Source organism: Desmodus rotundus, chromosome 8 (assembly GCF_022682495.2).
Source record: "Desmodus rotundus isolate HL8 chromosome 8, HLdesRot8A.1, whole genome shotgun sequence".
NCBI lineage: Eukaryota > Metazoa > Chordata > Mammalia > Chiroptera > Phyllostomidae > Desmodus > Desmodus rotundus.
The window spans coordinates 90,086,728-90,112,400 of NC_071394.1; the positions used below are offsets into that span (position 1 = coordinate 90,086,728).

The 25,673-nt window shown below is 37.3% G+C and overlaps 1 protein-coding gene across 5 annotated transcripts in view; it reads left to right on the top strand.

Annotated features, from left to right (window-relative positions):
* NEK4 (NIMA related kinase 4) overlaps positions 1 to 25,673 on the top strand; it is a 59,368-nt gene that overhangs the window by 23,013 nt on the left and 10,682 nt on the right. For 4 of the 5 annotated variants that reach the window (XM_045192176.2, XM_045192175.3, XM_045192174.3 and 1 more), the window contains exons 12-14: positions 66 to 154; positions 1,648 to 1,853; positions 2,656 to 2,789. In XM_045192176.2, coding sequence (XP_045048111.2) covers positions 66 to 154; positions 1,648 to 1,853; positions 2,656 to 2,789 — 429 coding nt within the window. Of the gene's footprint in view, positions 1 to 65; positions 155 to 1,647; positions 1,854 to 2,655; positions 2,790 to 7,882; positions 7,974 to 25,673 lie in introns of those variants that run through there. The other variant, XM_045192173.3, reaches the window with a different exon arrangement.

Consider the following 25,673-nt stretch of genomic DNA (forward strand, 5'->3'; position numbering starts at 1 on the left):
GGACTTTTTCATGTATTGCATTCCGGTTGTGATCATGTGGGATTTGTTTTTCCAAATACTGCTAGAAAAGAAAACTCACCCAGTGTCTCTCTGAGGAGGAGTTAAGTTCTTCTGCAAGTTCAACTGATAAATCAGATGGGGATTCCAGAGAACGGTAAGTCCTGTTTTTCTGTCTCCCTTTATAAACTCTGTTTGGACTAATCATGAACGTGTTTATAGTAGTGTTCAGACCTGCAGCATTGCCGTCGGTAACATTACAAAAGCCTTCAATATATGCTAGCGCTAAAAGTCTCTCTTCTCATGAGCACATCTGAGTTTCATTTAGAATTTTTATGAATGTCTTCCTTAGATTTTTGGGTTCATAGATTTCCTCAGAATTGGAAGAATTTTTGACCATTAGTTCTTCAGATATTTTTGAGACTCCCTACCCCACTTTCTCGAGGATTCTAATTACCTGTTTATTAGTTATTAGCTCAGCAGTGGTACTATTTTTTTTTTAGACTTTGTTTCATTTTTCATAGATTCTGTTGCTATATCTTTGAGTTTACTAATCTTTTCTTCTGTGATGTCTAACCTGTTAATCCCACCCAGTGTGTTTAACACATTGTACTTTTCATCCTGGAAATTCAGTCGGGGCCTTTTTAATATCTTCCATGCCTTTCCTTAATATTGAATGCTCTTTTCTACTTTGGACATATGGAATATATTGATAATTTCATAATTATTATTTATAATAACTTTAATGTCTTCATCTACTAATTCTATTACTTGTGTCACATCTGGGTCTGTTTCTATTACTTGCTTTTTTCTTCTCTTCACAAATGTGTGCTATTTTCCTGCCTCTTTGTATGTTTAGTATTTTTTCCTGGATTCTAGACATTGTCAATTTTCTCTTATTAGGAGGTGGTATTTTTTTTTATCTTTATCTGAGCACATCATCCGAGGACGTGTTTTTTTCATTGCTTTTAGAGAGAGAGGATAGAAGAGAGGAAGGGAGAGAGAGAAACATCAATTTGTTGCCTCCTGTACATGCCCAGATTGGGATTTGTAGGCATCCCAACTGGGAATTGAACCTGCAACCTAGGTATGTGCTCTGACCGGAAATCAAACTGGCAGCTCTTTGGTAATGGGATGATGCTCCAACCAACTGAGCCACACTGGCCAGGGCAGTATTTTTATGTTTTTAAAAATATTCTTGAGCTTTGTAATTAATATAATCAAATCACTTAGAAATCGTTGGGCAGAATTTATGCACAGAATTTGGGGCTTCCTCCTTCTGGCTCTCCCCTTCCCAAGATTCCCCCTTCATTTTCTAGTGGCAGTGGTTGTCTTGAACTGTGTCCTTTGGGTCTGAAGGCCAGAAAGTCTGTGTTTTCTGTTGTACTTTAGCACTTACGGCCTTTCTTTGGGGTAAAAGGCGTTGACTCCCCTCCAGGATCTGCTTGCAGATCTTGTACACTCTCCAGTGCCTTCACATGGTTGATTTTTGGGTTATGTTTAGCATTTATGTTTGTTACTTGTGGAAGGGTTTGTCTGCAGGAGATTACTTGGCCATTTGGAAGCAGAACTTCCTAGAGGTCATTTGGTCATTTGGCATTTAATTTTGTTATGATGCCAATTAAATAACAAGGGGGTTCTTTTTTCCAGGAAAGGTCATTCAAGTGAAATGAGTGACTTGGTACAACTGATGACTCAGACCCTAAAGTTGGACTCTAAGGAGAGCTGTGAGGATCTCCCAGCACCAGATCCAGTGTCAGAATTTAGACTTCATCGGAAGTACCGGGACACACTGATACTTCATGGGAAAGTGGCAGAACAGGCAGAGGAACTCCATTTTAAAGAGCTACCTTTAGGTGATCAGTTTATTCTTTTACAGCAAACTGGAGAGCATGGGTTTGTTGGAGAAATGTGTCAAACCAAGGAACAGCTAATACTTGCCAGTTTTTTATCTTTTTATTATTTAATTTGGAAATCTCCATAAAAAGTACATCTTGTTTTATGTAACAGTTGTGTTCCTGAAAAGTTCCATGAAAATTGATTTTTTAAAATAAATGTAAATAAACACCTGTTTGGAATTTTTTACATGGATTTTCTTCAAATTAGACAGTTGTGTTTTTCAGGTTTACGAGGTGGTAATAAGACACAAAGCATAAATTCATACATGGCCATACCTTGTTTTATTGTGCTTCACTTTATCATACTTTGCAGATGTTGTATTTTTTTATAAATTGAAGGCTTGTGGCAACCCTGCATCAAGCAAGTCTATTAGTGCCATTTTCCAATGGGCTCAGATGATGGTTAGCATTCTTTAGCAATAAAGTATTTTTAATTAAGGCATATATATTGTTTTTTAAAACGTAATGCTATTGCACACTTAACTAACCACAGTATAGTGTAAACAACTTTTATATGCCCTGGGAAACCCCAAAATTTGTGTGACTCACTTATTGTGGGGGTCTAGAACCAAACCTGCGATATCTCTGAGGTAAGCTTGTGTACATTTTAGTCATTAAAAATACATGAAGTCATTAAACTCGACTCTTGTCAAAGTTAAAAGGATCTTAACATGACAAGATTTAAAAAAAAAACATTGCATTCTTCTTGCTGCAGTGCTGAAAGAATTCATTTTTTCCCATCTTTGTTATTACTTTGTAGCTATCATGCCAGGTTCTGAAAAGATCAGAAGGATAGTTGAAGTCTTGAGAGCTGATGTAGTCCAGGGCCTGGGGATTCAGCTCCTAGAGCAGGTGTATGATCTTTTGGAAGAGGAGGATGAGTTGGAGAGAGAGGTGAGTGTCCTATTAACTTTGTGGCTTATGCTATAGAATTTTTTAACAGTCTTTTGAAATATAATTAACATACCCTACATTTTACCCATTTAAAATTTGTAATTCAAAAAAAATTAAAAATGACGTATCGCACAAAAAAAACAAAAAAAAATGTACAATCCACTGGTTTTTAGTATATTCAAAGTTGTACCACTGTCACCACAGCCAATGTTAGAACATTTAATTACCCCCCAAAGAAACCTTGTACCCACTGGCATTTGCTCCTGGTTACCCCTAAAGCCCTCCACCCCTAAGCAGCCACTAATATTTCTGTCTCTGTAGATTTATCTGTTCTGGATATTTCATTTAAATCAAATCATACAAAATATGTGGTCTTTTATGAATAGCTTCTGGCATAATACATAATCCATGTGTCATATACTTACTTCATTCCTTTATATAGCCAAAAATAGTCCGTTGCATGGCTATACCATGTTTCGTTTATCTGTTCATCAGCTTATGGACATTTAGACTGTTTCTACTTTTTGGCTGTTATGAATAATGCCGCTTTGAACATTCATGTATAAATATTTGTGTGGACATATGTTTTCACTTTCCTTGGTTATGTACCTAGGATGGAAATTACTGTATCATATGGAAAGTCTGTATTTAACATTTTGAAGAAGGGTCAGACTGTTTTCCAAAGTGGCTTTACCATTTTACATTCCCACTAGTAATGCGTGAGGGTTCTACTCCCTGTCAACACTTGTTATTGTCATCATTTTGATTACAGCCATTCTACTGGGTGAGGAGTGGTTTCTCATTATGGTTTTGATTTGCTTTACCCTAACGGGTAATGAGCATGGAGACTCTCATGTGTCTATTGGCCATTATATATCTTTTTTGGAGATATGTCTATTTTTATCTTCTAAATGTTTTAAAATTGTTATTTATATTTTCATTGTTGAGTTGTAGGAGTTCTTTAAATATTCTGGATACAAATATTTTTTAATCAGAAACATGATTTGCAATTCTTTTTACCACTCTGTGGTTGGTTTTTCACTTTGTTTTTTTAAATTATATTTTATTGTTTATGCTACTATAGTTGTCCCAATTTTTTCACCTTTGCCTCCCTCCACCCAGCACCCCCAACTCCCTCAGGCAGTCCCCAAACTTGTCCATGTCCATGGGTCATGTATATGTATTCTTTGGCTACTCTATTCCCTATGCTGAACTTTACATCCCCATTTCCATTCTATAACTACCTATATGTACTTTTTAATCTCTTCACCTTTTCACCCATCACCCCAACCTCCCTCCCATCTGGGAACCATCAAAACATTCTCTGTATTTATGATTCTGTTTCTGTTCAACATGCTGGTTTATTTTGTCTTTTAGATTCAATTGTTGATAGAGATGTATTTATTGCCATTTTATTGTTCATATTTCTGATCATCTGCTTAAAGAAGGCCCTTTAACATTTCATATAATACTGTTTTGGTGGTGATGAACTCCATTAGCTTTTTCTTGTCTGGGAAGCTCTTTATCTGTCCTTCAATTCTAAATGATAGCTTTGCTGGGTAGAGTAATCTTGTTTGTAAATCCTTGCTTTTCATCACTTAGACTATTTCTTACCACTCCTTTGTGGCCTGAAAACTTTCTTTTGAGCTATCAGCTGACAGTCTTATAGGAGCTTCCCTGTAGGTAACTAACTGCTTTTTTCATGCTGCTTTTAAGATTCTCTCTTTGTCTTTCACCTTTGGCATTTTTTTAAAAATGTATTTATTGATTATGCTATTACAGTTGTCCCATTTTCCCCCCTTCACTCAACTCCATCCTGCCCACCCCCTCCCTCCCACATTCCCCCCCCTATAGTTCGTGTCCATGGGTCATATCTATAAGTTCTTTGGCTTCTACATTTCCTACACTGTTCTTACCCTCCCCCTGTCTATTTTCCACCTATCATTTATGCTGTTTATTCTCTGTACCTTTCCCCCCTCTCTCCCCCTCCCACTCCCCTATTGATAACCCTCCATGTGATCTCGATTTCTGTGGTTCTGTTCCTGTTCTAGGTGTTTGCTTAGTTTGCTTTTGTTTTTGTTTTAGGCATGGTTGTTAATAACTGTGAGTTTGCTGTCATTTTTACTGTTCATATTTTTTATCTTCTTTTTCTTAGGTAACTCCCTTTAACATTTCATATAATAAGGGCTTGGTGATGATGAACTCCTTGAACTTGACCTTATCTGAGAAGCACTTTATCTTCCCTTCCATTCTAAATGATAGCTTTGCTGGATAGAGTAATCTTGGATGTAGGTCCTTGTCTTTCATGACTTGGAATACTTCTTTCCAGCCCCTTCTTGCCTGTAAGGTCTCTTTGGAGAAATCAGCTGACAATCTTATGGGAACTCCTTTGTAGGTAACTGTGTCCTTTTCTCTTGCTGCCTCTAAGATTCTCTCCTTCTGTTTCCATCTTGGCTAATGTAATGATGATGTGCCTTGGTGTGTTCCTCCTTGGGTCCAGCTTCTTTGGGACTCTCTGAGCTTCCTGGACTTCCTGGAAGTCTATTTCCTTTGCCAGACTGGGGAAGTTCTCCTTCATTATTTGTTCAAATAAGTTTTCAATTTTTTGTTCTTCCTCATCTCCTTCTGATACCCCTATAATTCGGATGTTGGAACGTTTCAAGATGTCCTGGAGGTTCCTAAGCCTGTCCTCATTTTTCTGAATTCTTGTTTCTTCATTCTTTTCTGGTTGGATGTTTCTTTCTTCCTTCTGGTCCACACTGTTGATTTGAGTCCCAATTTCCTTCCCATCACTATTGGTTCCCTGTACATTTTCCTTTGTCTCTTAGCATAGCTTTCATTTTTTCATCTAGTTCTCGACCAAATTCAACCAATTCTGTGAGCATCCTAATTACCAGTGTTTTGAACTACGCATCTGATAAGTTGGCTATCTGTTCGCTGCTTAGTTGAATTATTTCTGGAGCTTTGAAGTGTTCTGTCATTTGGGCCTTTTTTGTTTGTCTTGGCACGTCTGCTACTTAAAGGGGCGGAGCCTTACTGCTGTGACGCTATACGTGGGAGAGGGGCCGAGAGGGAGCAATGGCACTTGCTCCACTCTCCACCGGATTTCACTCACTATCTCTGCTACCCACAATCAAATTGGGCCCCTCTGGTGCCAATTCCCGAGTGGGTGGGCTTGTGCACGCTCTAGGCCCCTGTGGGTCTCTCCAACGACCTCTCCTATGAGGCTGGGAGTTTCTCCTGCTGCTGCCCCTACCCCCGCGGGTGTTTTCAATCAGAGGTTTGAGGCTTTATTTCCCCATGCTGGAGCCCTGGGTTACGGTCTGCTTCGCTCCCCTGCTGTTTGTCCCTGTTTATCTATGTGGGAATGTGGGGCCATGGGGTGCTACCCACCGCTCTGCCTGTCCCATTCTCCACCACTCTGAGTCCGGCCCTCTCGGTTTATCTGTGCGCCAATGTGGGGCCGCAGGGTCTGCTAGTGGTCAGACTGCTGGCCCCGTTCGTCCCACACTCCGCCAGTCTCGGTCCCACCACGGCAACGCAAGTCCTCTCTGCCCTGGCTGCCCGTCTTTGTCCCTCCTACCGGTCTGGATGAATATTTCTTTTTTATCTCCTTAGTGTCGGACTTCCTTGCTGTTCGATTTTCTGTCAGTTCTGGTTGTGCGAGGAGGCGCAGTGTGTCTACCTACACCTCCATCTTGGTTCTCCACCTTTGGCATTTTAATTATGGGTCTTGGTGTGAGCCTCTTTGGGTTCATCTTGTTTGGGACTCTCTGCACTTCCTGGATTTGTATGGCTGTTTCCTACACCAAGTTAGAGTTGTCTATCATTATTTTCTCAAGTAGGTTTCCAATTTCTTTCTCTCTTGTCCTTCCTGCACCTCCATAATGTGAATGTTGGTATGCTTGAAGTTGTCAAGAGACTTCTTACACTATCCTCATTTTTTTGGTTTCTTTTTTCTTCTTTTTGTTCTGATGGGTTGTTTTTTGCTCCCTTATATTCCAAATTATTGATTTGAATCTCAGCTTCATCCACTCTACTGTTTCCCTGTAAATTTTTCTTTATTTGAATTAGTTCATTCTTTGTTTCTGCCTGGATCTTTTTTATGCTTTTGAGGTTCTCACTACGTTCCTTGAGCATCCTTATCAGCAATGGTTTGAACTCTGCATCTAGTGGATTGCTTGTCTCCATTCTGTTTAGTTCTTTTTCTGGAGTTTTATCCTGTTCTTTCATTTGGGCCATGTTTCTATGTCTCCTCATGTTGGCAGCCTCTCTGTGTTTGTTTTCAACAAGGGAGAGCTGCTATGTCTCCCAGGCTTGGTAGAATGGCCTAATGTATTAGGTGTTCCATAGGGTCCAATGGCACAGCCTCCCCTATTACTCGAGCTGGCTACTCAAGGTTTGCCCACTGTGTGGGTTGTGTACAAGTTCACCCTTAATTGCTGTTGGCATGTCCAGGGTCATCCACTGCCTGTCTTCTGTGTAGGGGTCACACAGCATAAGCTACAAAGTATCTGCAGATGGCTGCTATGTGTGCTTGGCTTGGAGATGCTCAGGAGAGGTCAGGCTGTAAACCAAGGCCAGCTGCTGCTAGTGCTGTGACTAGGGCAACTTAGTGAAAGGTATGGCGCTTGCTGAAGCCTGACGCTGCTTGAGAGAATTTAGGAAAATCTGAAGCATGGGCCAAGACAAACTGTTTGCATAGAAAAGCCACTGGAAACAGCTTGGATAAGCCAGAAAATTGGGTGGGGCAGGGCTGCAGGAATGGGGTAGGGCAGACAGTGTGAGCCAGGTTGATGGAGTCTCAGATATGGCATCCACCCACCAGCTCTGTGGCTCTGTAGGGGGAGGGTTCAGAAGAGGAACAATCATCTTGGGCAGCACTTCTGTCTGGGAGAAAGCTTCCCCCCAGCTCTCTCTCTGATGCCGGACAATTCAGTTCCTCCCTGTATGTCTCTGCAATCTGCTGCCCCCATGCTGGAGCTCAGAGGAACTGAGTCCCAGCAAGTCTGTGTGCAAGCCCTTTAAGAGGAACTGGCAGTACTTTGGAAATTTCTGTCTTCTACAGCCTCAGTCCTCATTGGTTTTTACAGCCAGAAGTTATGGAGACTTACCTTTCTGGCACTGGAACCCTGAGCTGTGGGGCCTGGTATGAGGCTGGAACCCCTCGCTCCTGAGATATCCCTCCCAATTTTTATCTGATACATGTTGGTGTGGGACCAGCTTGTTCCACATCTCTGCTACTCCTACCAGTCTTGATGTGGTTTCTTCTTTAATTCTGTAGCTGTAGGACTTCCAACTAGCTTGATTTCTAGTAGTTTTGAATGATGGTTGTTCTGTAGTTTACTTGTAATTTTTATGTGGTTGTGCAAGGAGGTGAGCTGTGTTCACCTATACTGCGGTTGTGACCGGAAGTACCTTAGAACCTGTTTTCACTTGCTAATGGCATAGTTTGAACCAAAAAGGTTTTAATTCTGTTGAAGTTCAAAATATCTATCTTCTTTTAGTTGCTTATGCTTTTGGTTTTATCTATGAAAGCCTTGTGTAGTATAAGATCACAATGATTTCTACCTATATTTTCTTCTAGAAGTTTTATTATTTAAACTTTTACAGTTAGATCTATAACCCATTTTGAGTTAATTTTTTGTATTGTTTAAGGAATGGCTCCAATTTCATTCTTATCCATGTGAATATCCACTTGTCTTAACACCATTTGTTGAAGTGTCTTGGCACCCTTGTTGAAAATCAATTGATTGTAATGTAAGGGTTATTTCTAGACTCAATTATGTTACATTTATTTATATGTCTATCCTTGTCTGTACTACACTGTCTTGATTACTGTGGCTTTGTATGTAGTAAGCTTTGAAATCAGAAAGTATGAGTCCTCCAACTTTGCTCTTCTTTTTCAAGATTTTTTTGGCTATTATTTGCCTTTCTGTGTGACTTTTAGAATCAACTTGTTAATATGTGTAAAAATGCCAGCTGGGATATTGATTAGGACAGTATAAAATTTTGTTTTGAATAAATTTTAGTTTTGCTTACTTGAATTTTCTGCTTAAAGTTACTGTTATTATGTTTAATTTTTTTCTTTTTGGGATATTGATTCATTATATATGTTCCCAGGTTTGAAATTAATAATAAAGCATACTTATATAACAAACTATCGTGTACTAATTTAAAAAAATTATTTACTGTCTTTCCTTGTCTGAATAGAAAGCTAATAATACATGGATGTTGTAGAACATTTCAAACATACATATTTTCAAAAAAATCAGTGTAATTTTAGGACTCAGTGATTCCAGATTTTGTTCTGTTTTTCCATAAGTAGTAGTAGTTATAACACTTAAAAAGTGCAGCACGATGTTGTAAACACCCTTCCATGTGCTAAGTCATTTAAATCTCCAACAATCCAGCAAAGTTTGCACTGGTATCCCCATTTTACAGAGGAGGACTGTGAACACAGTAAATGAGTCACCCAAGGTCATGCTGTTAAGAATTTGCTGAACAATTGGCCTTAAGTGCAGACGGTCTGATTCCAGAGCCCATGCTCTTAACCGCTGTCCTATACTTCCTTTCATTCACTTACCCATATGTCTGTGGTTTTGCTGTGTACATACACATCTATCACATCCATATCATAGCTTTTTCTTTTTAGTGGGATGCACTGTAGACACTTTTATAGCCTGTATTTTTCATGCAACAGTAGTACTACTGAGCTCAGAAGCACAGCCAACCCCTTGTAGTGACAGTCACTCCCCTTTGTTCCTGTGCTTGCAAGGCCGCTATTCTCTTCCTACTGTCCCAAAGCTAATTCCTGATTGTGATGATCAATCATGGTTCACAATATGCCAGTTATTCCGCACTAAGTCATTTGCATTATGTCACATCTGCTTTATGAAAACTTTCAGAGTGGTAGAAGTGCCTGAACAAATATATTTTGACCATTTGCCCTTTTTGGATATTTATGTTTCAGTTTTTTGGTAGTAATAATAATAACAATAGCAATGATAAAGCCTTAAATTCCAAGATATATACTGTATTTTTTGGACTATAAGATGCACTCCCCGTGCCAATTTGGGAGGAAAATGGGAGTGCGTCTTATAGTCCAAATGTAGCTTACATTTACATTGGTGAAATATGATGTTATTTATGTTATTAAATATTTTACCACATTTTTTGCTTCAACATTTTTTTCCCTATATTCCTCCTCTAAAACCTAGGTGTGTCTTATGGTCCAAAAAATACGGTAGTTGCTTCTCTACCAATTTAATAATAACTGATATCTAACTTACTTTAATTTTTTCTCGTGAAATAATTTTAGACTAACAAGAAGAGTCATAAATATAGTAGAAAAGTTCCTTAATACTTCTCACCTATGTTTCCCACTGTTACTATTCTACCACTTTTGCTTATCATTCTCTTTCTCCATATCTATAATTACTTCTTTTATCCATTTGTGAGAAAGTAGTGACGTGATGTCCTTTTACCCATATATTCTTTGGTGTATTTCTTAAAAACAATATTTCCTTACATAACCACAGTAGATTATCAAGTTCAGATAATTAACATTGATACAATACTATTATCTAACCTAAGTCTGTAGACCTTATTTTATTTTTATTTTTATTTATTTTTAGAAAGTAGGGAAGGGAGGGAGAAAGAGTGGGAGAGAAATATTGGCATGTGAGACAAGCATCAATCGGTTGCCTCTCACCTGCCCCCCGCCGGGGATGGGGCCGTCGCCCAGACATGCGCCCTGACCAGGAATTGAACCAGTGTTCTTTTTTTCGATGGATGGCACCCAGTCCACTGAAACACACCAGTCAGGACTGTAGATGTTATTTAAATTTCACTAATTGTTACACTAATATCCTTTATAGCAAGAGGAAAAAAAATTTTGTTCTGGGATTTAATCAGTTCAACTCAAACAGGATTAAATTCAATTCAACAAGGATTATATATTTTAAACGCTTTATTGAGATATAATTCATATACTATACAACTCACCTATTTAAAGTATATATAAGGTAGTTTTTAGTATATTCACAAATATAGATGACTATCACTATGGCTCATTTTAAATATTTTCATCTCCTTACAAAGAATCCTTAGCCTTGGCTGGTGTTGCTCAGTGGATTGAGCGCTGGACTGTGAACCAAAAGGTCGCCAGTTCCGTTCCTACTCAGGGCACATGCTTGGGTTGTGGGCCAGGTCCCTAGTTGGGAGCATTTGAGAGGCACCTGATCAATGTTTCTCTTGCATTGGATGTTTCTCTTCCTCTCTCCCTCCTTTCTCCTTTCTCTAAAAAGTAAATAAAATCTTTAAAAAAAGAAGCCTTGTACCGTTAACTATAGGCCCTCTATTCTCTCTTCCTTCCAGACCTAAAGAACAACTATCTACTTTATGTTGCTATAGATTTGTGTATTCTGGGTGTTTCATTTAATGGAATCATACAGAACACAGGGTATTTTGTGACTGTCTACTTTCACTTAGCATAATATTTTCTAGCTTTATCTGTGTGGTAGTATATGTCAGTTCTTCATTCCCTTTTGTGGCTGAACAATATTCCATTGTATAGAGTCTCCCCTCCTCCGTGGTTTCACTTTCTGTGGTTTTAGTTACCCATGGTCAACTGTGGTCCTAAAATATTAAATGAAAAATTCCAGAAATAAACAATTCATAAGTTTTAAATTGCACACCAGTCTGAGTATCATGAAGAAATCTCAAGCTGTCCTGCCCCCTCCCACCGAAGATGTGAATCATCTTTGTCTAGCATATACATGCTTTACGTACAGTACAGTAAAATATTTTGAGAGAGATCACATTCATATAACTTTTATTATAGTATAATTGTTTTATTATTAGTTATTTTTGTTAACCTCTTGCTGTGCTTGATTTATAAATTAAACTTTATGGTAAGTATGTATGTATAGGGAAAAATATGGTATACATAGGGTTTGGTATTGTCTATTTCCAGGCATCCACTGGGGGTCTTGGAACATATTCCCCCAACAGATAAGGAGGTACTACTGTATCACATTTTATCTATCCCTCAGTTGATGGACATTTGGTTTTCTACCTACTGCCTATTATAAATAATGCTGGTATAAGCTTTTGTGTGGATTCACTTCTCTTGGATGCATAACTATGAGTGGAATGCTGGGTAATATGATAACTCTACATTAAATATTTGAGGAACTTCCAGACTTGTTTCCAGAGCAGCTGCACCATTTTACATTCCTACCTGCAACAGAAGAGGATTCCAATTTCTCCACATCCCCACCAACACTTCTTATTGTCTGACTTTTTGATAGCCATCCTAGAGGGTATTCATTATGGTTTTGATTTGCATTTTCGTGATGACTAATGATGTTGAGTATCTTTTCATGTACTACTTATCATTCATATATTTTCTTGGAGATATGTATACTCAAAATCTTTGACTTTTTTAAAGGTTTTATTTATTTATTTTTTTAGAGAGAAGGGAAGGAAAAGAGAAAGAGAGGGAGAGAAACATCAATGTGTGGGTTCCTCTTTAGCGCCCCCTACTGGGGACCTGGCCCACAACACAGGCATGTGCCCTGACAGAATCAAACTGGTGACCCTTTGGTTCACAGGCTCCTCGCTCAGTCCGCTGAACTACACCAGCCAGGGCTGTCCTTTTTTTCATTGACTTATTTATCTTTTAATTATTGAGTTTTAGGAGTTCTATATATATTCTGGATACAAATCTTTTACCAAATATATGATCTGCAAATATTTTCTCCCATTTTGTGGGAATGGGAGAGTGTCTTTTTACTTTCTTGATAGTGTTCTTAGAAGCACAAAAACTTTTTTTGATGAAGTCCAATTTATTTTCTTCTGCTTGGTGTATTTTTGGTTCATCTAAGAATCCATTGCCTAACCCAAGGTCATGCTGTGTTAACACTATGTTCTTTTCTAAAAGGTTAATAGTTTTAGACCTCATATATAGATCTTTGATGTATTTTGATATGTTATGACGTTAAAGTCCAACTTTATTCTTGTGTATGTGGCTGTCGTGGCTGTCCTACTGTCCCATTGCCATTTGTTGAAAAGACTGTTCTATGATGTCAAAAAAATTTATAGACACATGGATTTATTTTTGGACACCCCATTCTGTTCCATTAATCTATATGTCCATCCTTAAGCCAGTACCATACTGTCTTGTTTACTGTTGCTCAGTAGCAAGATTTGAAATTGGGATAGGTGAGTCCTGCAATTGTGTTACTGTTTTTTAAGATTCTTTTGGCTATTCTGGGTCCCTTGCACTTCTATGAGTTTTGGAATTTGCTTGTCAAGTTCTGCGAAGAAATCAGCTGGAATTCTCACAGAGGTTGGATTCAATCTGCAGATCAATATTAAGACTTCTGATCCATGAAAATGAAATAATTTCCCACTTATTTAGACCATAAATTTCTTAAAACAATGTTTTGTTGTTTTCAGAATAAACGTTTTACACATCTTTTGTTAAATTTGTTCCTAAGTACTTTATTCTGTTCGATGTTTTTGTAATTAGAATTATTCATTTGGGATTTTTGCTGCAAATACATAGACATAAATTTGATACTAAAAATAGCAACCTTGATGTCCTGCAATCTTGCTGAACTTGTTTATTAGGTCTAATAGCCTTTTTTGGTGTGAAGGTATATGACCTTAGATTTCTATACATAAGATAATGTTATCAGCAAATAGAGTTAGTTTTACTTTCTAATGTGGATGCCTTTTACTTTTTTTCTTGCCAACTGCCATGGCCAAACCCCCCAGTACAATGTTGAATAGAAGTGGTGAGAGTAGACATCCTTGTTTTGTTCCTGATCTTAGAAGGAAGGCATCCTATCTTTCACCATTAAGTATGATATTAAAAGTGGGTTTTCATAGATGTCCTTTATCAGGCTGAAGAATATTCCTGGCTTGTTGAGTGTTTTTTATTATGAAAAGGCATTGGGTTTGTCAAATGCTTTCTCTCTATTTAGATGATCATGTGGTTTTTGTTTTTTATTCTATGGTGTGTTACATTAATTGGTTTTTGGATATTAAACCAGCCTTGCATTCCAGAGATAAATTGTGCACGGTCATGGTATATACTACTTTTTTATATGTTGTTTCTGGTATTCTGTTGAGGATTTTTGTGTCTGTATTCATATGAAATATTGGTCTTTAGGGGTTTTTTGTGATATCTTTGCATGGTTTTGTTTGTCTCATGTCTTTTTTTCCTGTAATACTTCTTTATTGCTTTTTTTCCTTTATGTGAATATTTTCTAATGTAGCATTTTAATTTCTGTTCATGTTTTTTTCACTAGGTATTTTTTAGTTCTTAGTGGTTGCTCTAGTGCTTATCATATACATCTTAAATGATCAGAATCAGCTTTATACTGACTTAATTCTACTGAGATATAAAAATGCTACTCCTTTTCCCTTTCCCCTTTATTGTGGTAGTATACATATCACACCGATATATTACAAATCCAACATTACCTCATTATAATTATTACTTTACATATGTCTGTTGAAGTCAAGAGAAGAAAGAAGGTATATATTTGTAGCTATTATTACAATAACCTTTTTATTTGTTTTTCCCAGATCTCCTCATTTATTTCCATGGGTTAAAGTTACTATCTGCAGTCATTTGCTTCAGTCTAATGCGTCTTCGCTCCCGCCTACCTTCTTTGTGCTGTTATTGGCAAACATATTACATTTTATATGTTATAGACTCAACAATATGTAACACATAAATTATCTTTTTAATTGTAGTAAAATACATTCAACTTCAAATTTACCATTTACCATTTTTAAGTGTTTGGTTTAGTGACATTAAATACATTTGCATTATTGTACAAATATATCACCATCATCCATCTCCAGAACTTTTGTTTCATTTTGCAAAACTGAAATTCTGTACCCTTTATTTTTATTTTTTTCAAAATAGCTCTTATTTTTTAATCTTTTTAATACTCTTTTTATGCTATTATAGTTGTCCCAATATTTCCCCCTTTGCTCCTGTCTTCTTAGCCCACCCCCCACTCCCACACTCAATCCCCACACCATTGTTCATGTCCGTGGGTCATGCACATGTGTTCTTTGTCTAATCCCATCACCTTCTTTCAACCAGTCCCCACCTCCCCCTCCCCTCTGACAACTGTCTGTTCCATGTTTCCATGCCTCTGATTCTATTTTGCTCATTAGTTTATTTTGTTCATTAGATTCCAGTTATTAGTGAGATCATATGGTATTTGTTTTTCATTGATGGGCTTATTTCACTTAGCATAATAGTGAAACTGTACCCATTAAACAATAGCTCCCCATTTCCTCCTTGAGCTAGCCTCTGGCAACTACCATTCTAATTTCTGCCCCTGTGAATTCGATGCTCTTAAGCATTGACGCAAAGTCTAAGCATAAAGACCAGAAAGGCCTGGATGGCTTTGCTGGTGAATTCTTCCAACCATCTAAGGGAAAAATTACACAAATCTATATAAATTCTTCCAGAAAACAGGAAAAGAAGGGACAATTCCCAACTTGCCCCATAAGACCAGAACAACCCTAAACCAAAACCCAACCAACAAGGACGCTACATGAAAAGACATAAGACCAATATTCCTCATGGATACCTCAGTCATCAAGTATTTTGTTGAAAGATTTTTGCATCCATGGATATGAGAGATATTTGTCTGTTATTTTTCTTTTCTTATAGTTTCCCTGTCTGCCCCCACTACCAGGGCAGTGCTGGTCCCATAAATGAGCCAGGAAATGCTTCTTGCTTCTTCACTCTCTGAAAAGTTTGAGAAGGATTGGCATGAGTTCCCCTCCAAATGTTCAACAGAATTTACCAGCAAAGATCCAGGGCCTGTCCCTGTCAGTCTTCTTACTGGTTATGGGTGTATTCAGATTTTTTTATTCATAATTTAGTCTTGGTAGGGCTATGTTTCTAGGAATCTCCTCATCTCATCTAGGTTATAAAATTTGTTAGTATACAATTGTTCACAGTACTCTTTTAAAATCCTTTTATTTCTGTAGATACAGCAGTAATGTCCCACTTCAATCTCAGATTTTAGTATGGTTGACACTCTGTATCCATAGGTTCTGCATCCACAGATTCAGCTAACCTCAAATATAATACTAAAAAAGAAGTCACATTATTGCTGGTGTGTAGTATGTACAGACATTTTTCTTGTCATCATTCCCTAAACAATACAGTATAATAACTCTTTACATAGTTGTACATTGTATTAACTGTTATAAGTAATCTAGAGATGATTAAAAAGAAGACATACAGGAAGATGTGTATAGGTTATATGCAAATACTATGCCATTTTATATGGGCCATGAGTGTTGGTGTTCTTGGGATCCTACCGAGGAAGGACTAGTTTGGGTCTTCTTTTTTTCTTAGTATAACTTAAGTTTTGTGAATTTTGTTAATCTTTTTAAAGAACTAACTTTTAGTTTTATTGATTTTTCTCTTTTTTGTTTTATTTATCTCAGATCTAATTTTAATTGTTGCCTTCCTTTGGGGTTTAGTTTTGTCTTTGTTTTGTACTTCTTAAGTTGTAATATTAGGTTGTTGACTTATGATTCTTTTCTTTTTTTAATATGTATTTACTGGTTTAAAAATTACCCTCTCACTACTGTTTTTTGCTGCATCTCTTAGTTTTGATATATTGTGTTGTTGTTTTTACATATCTCTAAATATTTTCTAGTTTCCCCTGTGATTTCTTTTTGATGCATTGGTTATTTGAATGTGTTGTTTTGTTTCCATACGTTTGAATTTTTCAGTTTTCTTCTTACTAATTTCTCACCTCATTCCTTTCTGGTTGGAGAAGATACTTTGTATGATATCTCCCTTTTTAATCTATTGAGACTTAATTTGTGACCTAACATGTATGGTCTCTCCTGGAAAATGTCCCATGTGCTTTGAGAAGAATGTGTATCCTGTTGTTGGATAGTGTTCTGTATGTCTCGGTTAGACCCACAGTTGGCCCTTGAACAACAGGTTTAGGGACACCGAACCTTTCCCCTGCAGCACAAGCACAGTCAAAAATTCACATGTACCTTTTGACTCCCACAAAACTTAAGTATAGTTGCCTCTTAGTTTCTACAGAGGATCAGTTCCAGGACCCCTCACAGATACCAAAATCTGAGGATGCTCAAGTCCCTTCTATAAAATGGCATAGAACAATGCATACAGTTGGCCCTCCACATCCATGGATTCCCTACTGAGGATCAAAAATACTGTTTTTGATTCTCTAATGGTTGATTCTGAGAATGCAAACCCTGGGAATACAGAGGGCCAAATGTGTACTTATTTTTTTAAGTATATTTCATTGATTATGCTATTACAGTTGTCCTGATTTTTATACTCCTTTGTCCCCTCTACCTGGTACCCCCTTCATTCTAGCAATCTGCTCCCTTAGCTCGTGTCCATGGGTCGTGCATGTAAGTTCTTTGGCTTCTTCGTTTCCTATACTTTTCTGAACACCCCTCTGTCTATTTTGTACCAATTATGCTTCTTAACCCCTGTACCTTTTCCCTTCCCCCTCCCTGCTGATAACCTTCTAAATGATCTCCAATCTATTATTCTGTTCTTGTTCTAGTTGTTTGCTTGGTTTGTTTTTGTTTTTGTTTTTTAGATTCAGTTGTTGATAGTTTGTGAGCTGTCACTTTAATGTTCATAGTTTTGATTTTATTCCTTAAGTCCTTTTAACATTTTATGTAATAAGGGCTTGGTGATGATGAACTCCTTTAGCTTTACCTTGTCTGGGAAGTACTTTATCTGCTCTTCAATTCTAAATGATAGCTTTGCTGGATACGGTAATCTAGGTTGTAGGTCCTTGCTTTTCATCACTTTGAATACTTCTTGCCATTCCCTTCTTGCTTGCAAAGTTTCTTGAGAAATCATATGACAGTATTATGGAAACTCCTTTGTAGGTAACTCTTTGCTTTTCTCTTATTACTTCTAAGATTCTCTCTTTATCTTTAACCTTTGGCATTTTAATTATGATGTGTCTTGGTGTGGTCCTCTTTGGTACAACTTTTTAGGACTCTCTGTGCTTATTGAACTTGTATGTGTATTTCCTTCACCAAATTAGGGAAATTTTCTTTCATTAATTTTTCAAATAAGCTTTCAATTTCTTGCACTTTCTCTTCTTCTGGCATTCCTATGATTCAGATGTTGGCACTTTTGGAGATGTCCCAGAGTCTTCTTATTCTCTCCTTGTTTTTTTGAATTCTTGTTTCTTCATTCTGTCTGGTTGATTGTTTATTTCTTCCTTATGTTCCAAATCACTGATTTGAACCCCATCTTCTTTACTTCACTGTTGGTTCCCTGTGGATTTTTCTTTGTTCTTTTTTAAAAAAAACTTTTAATTGTTATTGTTGCTCTATTATAGTTGTCCCAATTTCACCCCATTGCTCTCCCCTGCCCTGCCCATCCCCCCACTCCCACAGTCAATTCCCACCCTGTTGTCCATGTCCATGGGTCATTTATACTTGTTCTTTAACCATGCCCTTCCCCTTCTTTCTTCCTTATTCCCTGCCCTCCCCACCTCCCTCTGGTCCCTGTCAGTTCCTTGTTTCCATGCCTGTGGTTCTATTTTGCTCTTTTGTTTGTTTTATTAGTAGGTTTCCTGTTTTAGGTGAGATCATACGGTATTTGTCTTTAGCCGCCTGGCTTATCTCACTTAGCATAATACTCTCCAGTTCCATCCATGCTGTCGTGAAAGATAGGAGTTCCCTCTTTCTTTCTGCTATGTAGTATTCCATTGTGTAAATATATCACAGGTTTTTGAACCACTCATTTACTAATGGGCACTTAGGCTGTTTCTAGCACTTGGCTATTATAAATAATGCTGCTATAAATATAGGGATACATAGGTTCTTTTAAATTGGTGTTTCAGGATTCTTAGGGTATAATCCCAGCAGTGGTATTGCTGGGTCAAAAGGCAGTCCCATTTTTAGTTTTCTGAGGAAATTCCATACTATTTTCCATGGTGGCTATATCAGTCTGCATTCTCACCAACAGTACACTAGGGTTCCCTTTCCTCCACATCCTCTCTAACTCTTGTTATTTCCTGATTTGTTAATGATGGCCATTCTGATTGGTGTGAGGCGGTATCTCATTGTGGTTTTAATTAGCATTTCTCTGATGGCTAGTGATGTTGAGTGTCCTTTCATATGCCTATGGGCCCGCTGTATGTCCTCCTTGAAGAAGTGATTTTCATTTGTTTTTTGCCCATTTTTTAAATTGGATTCTTTGTCTTCCTGGCGTTGGGGCATATAAGTTCTTTATATATTTTGGAGATCAAACCCTTGTCTGAGGTATCGTTGGCAAATGTTTTCCCATACAGTTGGTTCCCTTTTCATTTTGATGAAAAGGGATGTATTTTTAAGCTGTGCCGAAGCTTTTTAATTTGATGCAGTCCCATTTGTTTATTCTTTCCTTTATTTCCCTTGCCCTAGAGGAGGTATCAGCAAAATATTGCTGTGTGGGATATGTGAAATTTTACTGCCTATGTTTTCCTCTAGGACTTTTATGGTGTCACGGTTTATGTTTAAATCTTTTATCCATGTTAAGTTTTTTCTGGTGTATGGTGTAAGTTGGTGGTTGAGTTTCATTTTTTTGCATGTAGCTGTCCACATCTCCCAGCACCATTTGTTGAAGAGGCTACTTTTACTTCATTTTATGCTTTTGCCCCCTTTGTCAAATATTAATTGACCATAAAGACATGGGTTTATTTCTGGGCTCTCTAATTCTGCTCCATTGATCTACGTGTCTGTTCTTATGCCAGTACCGGACTGTTTTGATTACAGTGGCCTTGTATGGTTTGATCTGAGGTATTATGATCGCTCCTATTTTGTTCTTTTTCAAGATTGCTGCAGTTATTTGGGGTCATTTTTGGTTCCATATAAATTTTTTAAGTATTTGTTCTAAATCTGTGAAATATGCCATTAGTATTTTAATAGGTATTGCATTGAATCCATAGATTCCTTTGGGTAGTATGGACATTTTAATGGTATCGATTCTTCCAATCTATGAACACAGTATATGCTTTTATTTGTTCGTATCTTCCTTAATTTCTTTCTTCAGTGTTTTCTAAGTACAGGTCTTTTGCCTCCTTGGTTAAATTTATTCCTAGGTACTTTATTTTTCTTGTTGCTATAGTAAATTGGCTTTTTTCCCTAGTTTCTGTTTCTGATATTTCATTGTTGGTGTACAAAAATGCCTTCGATTTCTGAATAATGACTTTGTATTCCACTATTTTTCCAAATTCACTAATTAGGTCGAGTAGTTTTTTAATAGAACATAGGGTTTTCTATGTACACTATCATGTCATCTGCAAATAGTGACAGTTTTACTTCCTCCTTTCCAATATGGATGCCTTGTATTTCTTTTTCTGGTCTGATTGCTGTGGCTAGAATTTCCAATACTATGTTGAATAAGACTGGTGAAAGTGGACATCCTTGTCTTGTTCCTGATCATAGTGGGAAAGCTTAGTTTTTGCCCATTGAGTATGATGTTGGCTGTAGGTTTCTTCTATATAGCCTTCATAACGTTGAGGTATGTTCCCTGTATTCCCACTGTGCTGAGCATTTTTATCATAAATGACTGTTGTACTTTTTTAGCATCTGTTGATATGATCATGTGAATTTTGTCTTTCATTTTGTTGATGTGATGTATTACATTTATTGATTTGCAAATATTGTAGCATCCTTGCACCCCTGGGATGAATCCCACTTGATCATGGAGTATGGTCTTTTTAATGTATTGTTGGATGCGGTTTGCCAGTATTTTGTTGAGGATTTTAGCATCTGTGGTCATCAGCAATATTGGCATGTAGTTGTCTTTCTTTGTTGTGTCTTTACCTAGTTTTGGAATTAGGCCTCATAAAAGGAGTTTGAGAGTCTTCCTTCTTCTTGAATTTTTTGGAATAGTTTGAGAAGGATAGGAGTTAGCTGTTCCGTAAATGTTTGGTAACATTCATCTGTGAAGCTATCTGGTCCAGGGCTTTTGTGTGTTGGGCATTTTTTGGTTACTGCTTCAATTTCACTAATTGTTACTGGTCTATTCAGACTTTCTGTTTCTTCTTGATTCGGTATTGGAAGATTATATGTTTCTAGAAATTTGTCTATTTCACCCAGGTTTTCAAATTTCTTGACATATAGTTTGTAGTAATTTCTTACACTCCTTTGTATTTCTGTGGTATCCATTGTAATTTCTCCTCCTTCATTTCTGGGTCCTCTCTCTGTTTATTTGGGTCCTCTCTCTTTTTTTCTTGGTGAGTATGGTTAAAAGCTTGTTGATTTTTTTTATCTTTTCAAAGAACCAGCTTCTGAATTTATTGATCCTTTGAATTGTTCTTTTAGCCTCTATGTAATTTAATTCTGCTCTGATCTTGATTATTTCCTTCCTTGCTCTAGGCTTTGTTTGTCGTTGTTCCTCTAGTTCTTGTAGATATAGAGTTAGGATGTTTATTTATAATTTTTCTATCTTTTGTAGGTAGGCCTGTATTTCTATGCACTTCCCTCTTAGGACTGCTTTTGCTGTGTCCCATAGGTTTTGGGCTATTGTGTGTTTTATTTTCATTTGTTTCCAGAACTTTTTGATTTCTTCCTTGATCTCACTGTTAACCCATTCATTATTTTATAGCATGTTATTCAGTCTTCATGAATTTGAATGTTTTTGAGTTTTTTCCTTGAGATTGGTTTTTACTTTCAAGCCATTGTGATCTGAGATGTTTGATATGATTTCAGGTTTCTTGAGTTTGTTGAGGCATGTTTTGTGACCTACCATATGTTCTATTTTTTTAAATATTCCATGTGCATTTGAAAAGAATGCATATTTTGCTTCTTTGGGGTGAAAAGTTCTATATATGTCAATTAAGTCCATTTGATCTAGATTGTTTTTTTTTTTTTTTTTTTTTTTTTTTTTTTAATGCCAGTATCCTCACTGATTCTTTGCTTGGAAGACCTATCCATTGTTGATAATGGGGAGTAAAAATCCCTTACTATGAGTGTGTTACTGTCAATACCTTTCTTGAAGTCCTCCAAGATTTTCCTTACATATTTGGGTGTTCCTATGTTGGGTGCATGTATGTTTACAAGGGTTATATCTTCTTGATGGATTGTTCCCTTGAGTATTATATAATGTCCTCCTTCATCCCTTTTTATGCCCTTTGTTTTGAAATCTCTTTTGTCTGTTATAAGTATTGCTACCCCAGCTTTGTTTTTCAGATCCATTTGTTTGGAATATTTTTTTGCATCCTTTCACTTTCAGTCTGTGCAAATCTTTTGTTCTGAGGTGGGTCTCTTGTAGATAGTTTATATGTGGGTCACGTTTTCTTATTCATTCAGCTACCCTATGTGTTTTGATTGGAGCATTTAATCCATTTACATTTAAGGTTATTATTGATAGGTACTTATTCATTGCTATTTTCCCCTTTGTTTTTGTTTTCCTCTCCCTCTTTCTTTTTCTTCCTCTTTTTAAAGCAGTCCCTTCAGCATCTCTCTCAATGTTGGTTTGGTGGAAATATGTTCTTTTAGCCTTTTAAAAAAATTTTATCTGGGAAGCTCATATTTCATCTTCCATTTTAAATGAGAGTCTTGCTGGATAGAGTCTTGGTTGCAGGCCTTTCCTTTTTATTACTTGGAATATTTCTTGCCATTCCCTCTGGCTCGTAGTGTTTCTCTTGAGTAATCTGCTGATCACCTTATTGGAGTTCCCTTGTATGTTACCAGCTGTTTCTCCATTGCTGCTTTTAATAATCTCTCTTTGTCTTTAAATTTTGTCATTTTCATTAAGATGTATCTTGGAGTGGGCCTCTTTGGGTTCATTTTTTTTGGAACCTTCTGTGCTTCCTGGACTTTTGTGACTTTTTTTCTCATCAAGTTAGGGAAGTTTTCTGTCATTACTTTTTCAAACAGGTTTTTTATGCTTTGCTCCTCCTCTTCTCCCTCTGGTATCCCTATTATATGGATATTATTACATTTCATGTTGTCCTGCAGCTCCTTTAAACCCTCTTCATTCTTTTTTAGTCTTTTTTCATGTTGTTTCTGGGAATTTTTTAATACCTTTTCCTCCAGCTCACTGATTGGATCCTCTGCTTCATCTAGCCTGCTTTTAATTCCTTCTACTTTGTTCTTGAGTTCAGAAATTGTGTTCATTTCCTTGTGGCTCTTATTGATAGTTTCTATGTCCTTTTTCATGCTGAAGTAATTTGCAGTATGTTCCTTGTACCTTCCCTGTAGTTCTTTGTAGTTCTTACCATGCTCATTGAGCTTCCTTATAACCATTATATTGAACTCTGTCTGATAGTTTAAGTTTACTTGTCTCTATTTCATTTAGCACTCTTCCTGGGGATTCCTCCTTTCCTTTCGATGAAGGTTGTTTCTTTGTCTCTGCATTTTAGTTACTCTTGTTTGTTTCTGCTTTTTAGATTGATCTGCTTTGACCTGTCTTCATGGTATGACCTTCTACGGTCCTAAAACTGTGAGATTCAGTGGTGCGTTCTCCTTGATCTCTTGAACTTGATGCCCTTTCTGCCATTTATGTTAGCTCCCTAGTTGTGATTGGGTTTTGATTGTTGTTGGGTTGTTCTTTGGTGGGTCCTTCCCTCCAGCTGGCTGAGTGAGTTACTATGCCTACCATATCTTATATGTTGTTGTGTAAGTGCTAGCAGAACAAAATCACACAGCCCAGGAAACAAATACACACCCACAAAAATAACCCCGACCCACAATTACACTATCAACAGCAAATGAGCCAGTATTAATGACGGTGTAAAGAGATTAAGGCTGTTATAAGAAAGGAGAAATGAATATGAGATGACTAACTGAAAGAAAAATGATTTTGAGAGGATAATGGGAGGAGCAATAATAATAGTAGGGAATCGGGGAAAGTAAAAATTTATATCACAAGTAAAAAAGGGGATGAAAAAGGCAGAGTGGAGCAAGAGAAGGGAAATGTATAGTATTAGGTTTAAACAGAAATTTGAAAAAATATAATGACAGAAAGAAGTAAAAAAAAAATAAGTAAATAAATAAAGTAGGAACCAAATTGGAGAAAGATTCACTACAGCACTATTAACAACAAACAAGCTAAGATTAATATAGGTGGGATGGGAATAAGAGGGGAAAATGAGAGAAAAGCTTAAAATATGTTTAGAGAAAAGGGAAGTGTTTTTGAGCTAATAGAAGGAGAAGGAATACTAAGAGTGAGGAATGAAAACCAGGCTAAGACTGGGAAAAATTAAAATTTGAGACAATAAAAAAAGACAAGAAGACAGGAGGAGGGCAAAATGTGTAGTAGAGGGGAACGGTAAATTTCAGATTTGAAATACCAAAATAGTGAAGATCTATAGATAAAATGAAAAAATGGAACAACAACCATAAAATGGAAAAAACATCCACAACCAACAAGCAAAGACTGATAAGGGTAGAGAGAGAAAACAAAGGTATTTTAAGAATGAGAAAAAGAATGTGAGATGACCAGTGGCAAGAAAAATGGTTTTGAGAGGCTGGGTGGGGAGAAATAGTAAGAGTGTCGAATGGAAACAAGTCCCAGCAAGAGAGAAAAAATTTAAAATGAAAATAAGAAGAGGAAAGAAGAAGGTAAAATTGGGTAAGAGAAGGGGGAGCAAAATATGAGATTTGAAATATCATATTTTGCCATGTATAATACTCTTCCGTGTATAATACACACCCAGGTCTTTGGCCCAAACTTTCAGGAAAAAAATCTTGCATTTTAATTTTTTAATCCAATTACTTATTTATTTATGTTTAGATACTTGTTTTTGGTACTATAAAGGAGTTTTAGCACTTATTTTTTAACATATGGTACAAGAAATTTTTGTAACAAATAATTACAAATCACAAGGACAGATACAAGGTATTTCAGGTACTACCCATGTATAATATACATCCTAATGTGTCCCTAAATATTTTGGGCAGAAAAGCACACATTATTCGCAGCAAAATATGGTAAACTATAATATAAAAGCTAGTGACAATATGCACAAACTTGAAGGACAAAAAAAGAACATTAAAAAAGCTATGCACAGGAGAGAAAATATCACAAATCATGAAGAAGACTGGTGGAATTTGTCTTGGTAGTATTTAGTATTTACCACTGTTTTTTTCTGGGGGGGCATCCACCTCTGGTGATGTCAGATGGTGTCCCAGTCTGGCCTTAGGCAGCCTGTTCCAGACTACCAGGGATCTACAGTCTATGGCTGACTCCTTCAGTTGTTAATCAAGTCAATCTGTAATCAGCTGTCAGGCTTAAGCACCACAGGATGGGGCAGAGGAACTCCTGGGGTCAGGGCTGTTGCCTCTCCTCAGGCTGATGTCACTTGGAGGGGGGTGGTCTGCCTGAGCAAGATGGCTCCTGCAGTATGGAGATGAGCACAGGGATCCTGGTGGCGGCTACCCCAGTTCTTTCCCCAAAGCCACCGTCCCCAGTCTCTCCTCAAGTCCACTCTGCCCCTCCTTTGCCAGAGCACAGGGTAACTGGCTGCAAATGAAATTTTATGCATTGGCCCTTTAAAAAGCTCTCTGTGCCTCCAGCTGTCTGTTGCTGGCAGAGAGAACCTCTGTCGCTTTTCACAGCTGGATGTTATCTGGTGCTGTAGGCTAGGGTGCCCAGTTTGGGGTTTAGACCCCACACTTCTCACGGGGAACACCTTGGCCACTGAAATATTCCTCTGGCACTTCAGCTGCCGCCTGTGGGAGCCCATCCTGCCCTCGTGCGTCTCCTCTGCACTCCGTATCAGTCACATTCTGGTGAAGCAATTTCTTTGGTCTGTCCTTGGGCATAAGGCTTCTTTCCTGCTATTGTTCAGTTTTTTTATTCCAGATGATTTCTTGTAATTTAGTTGT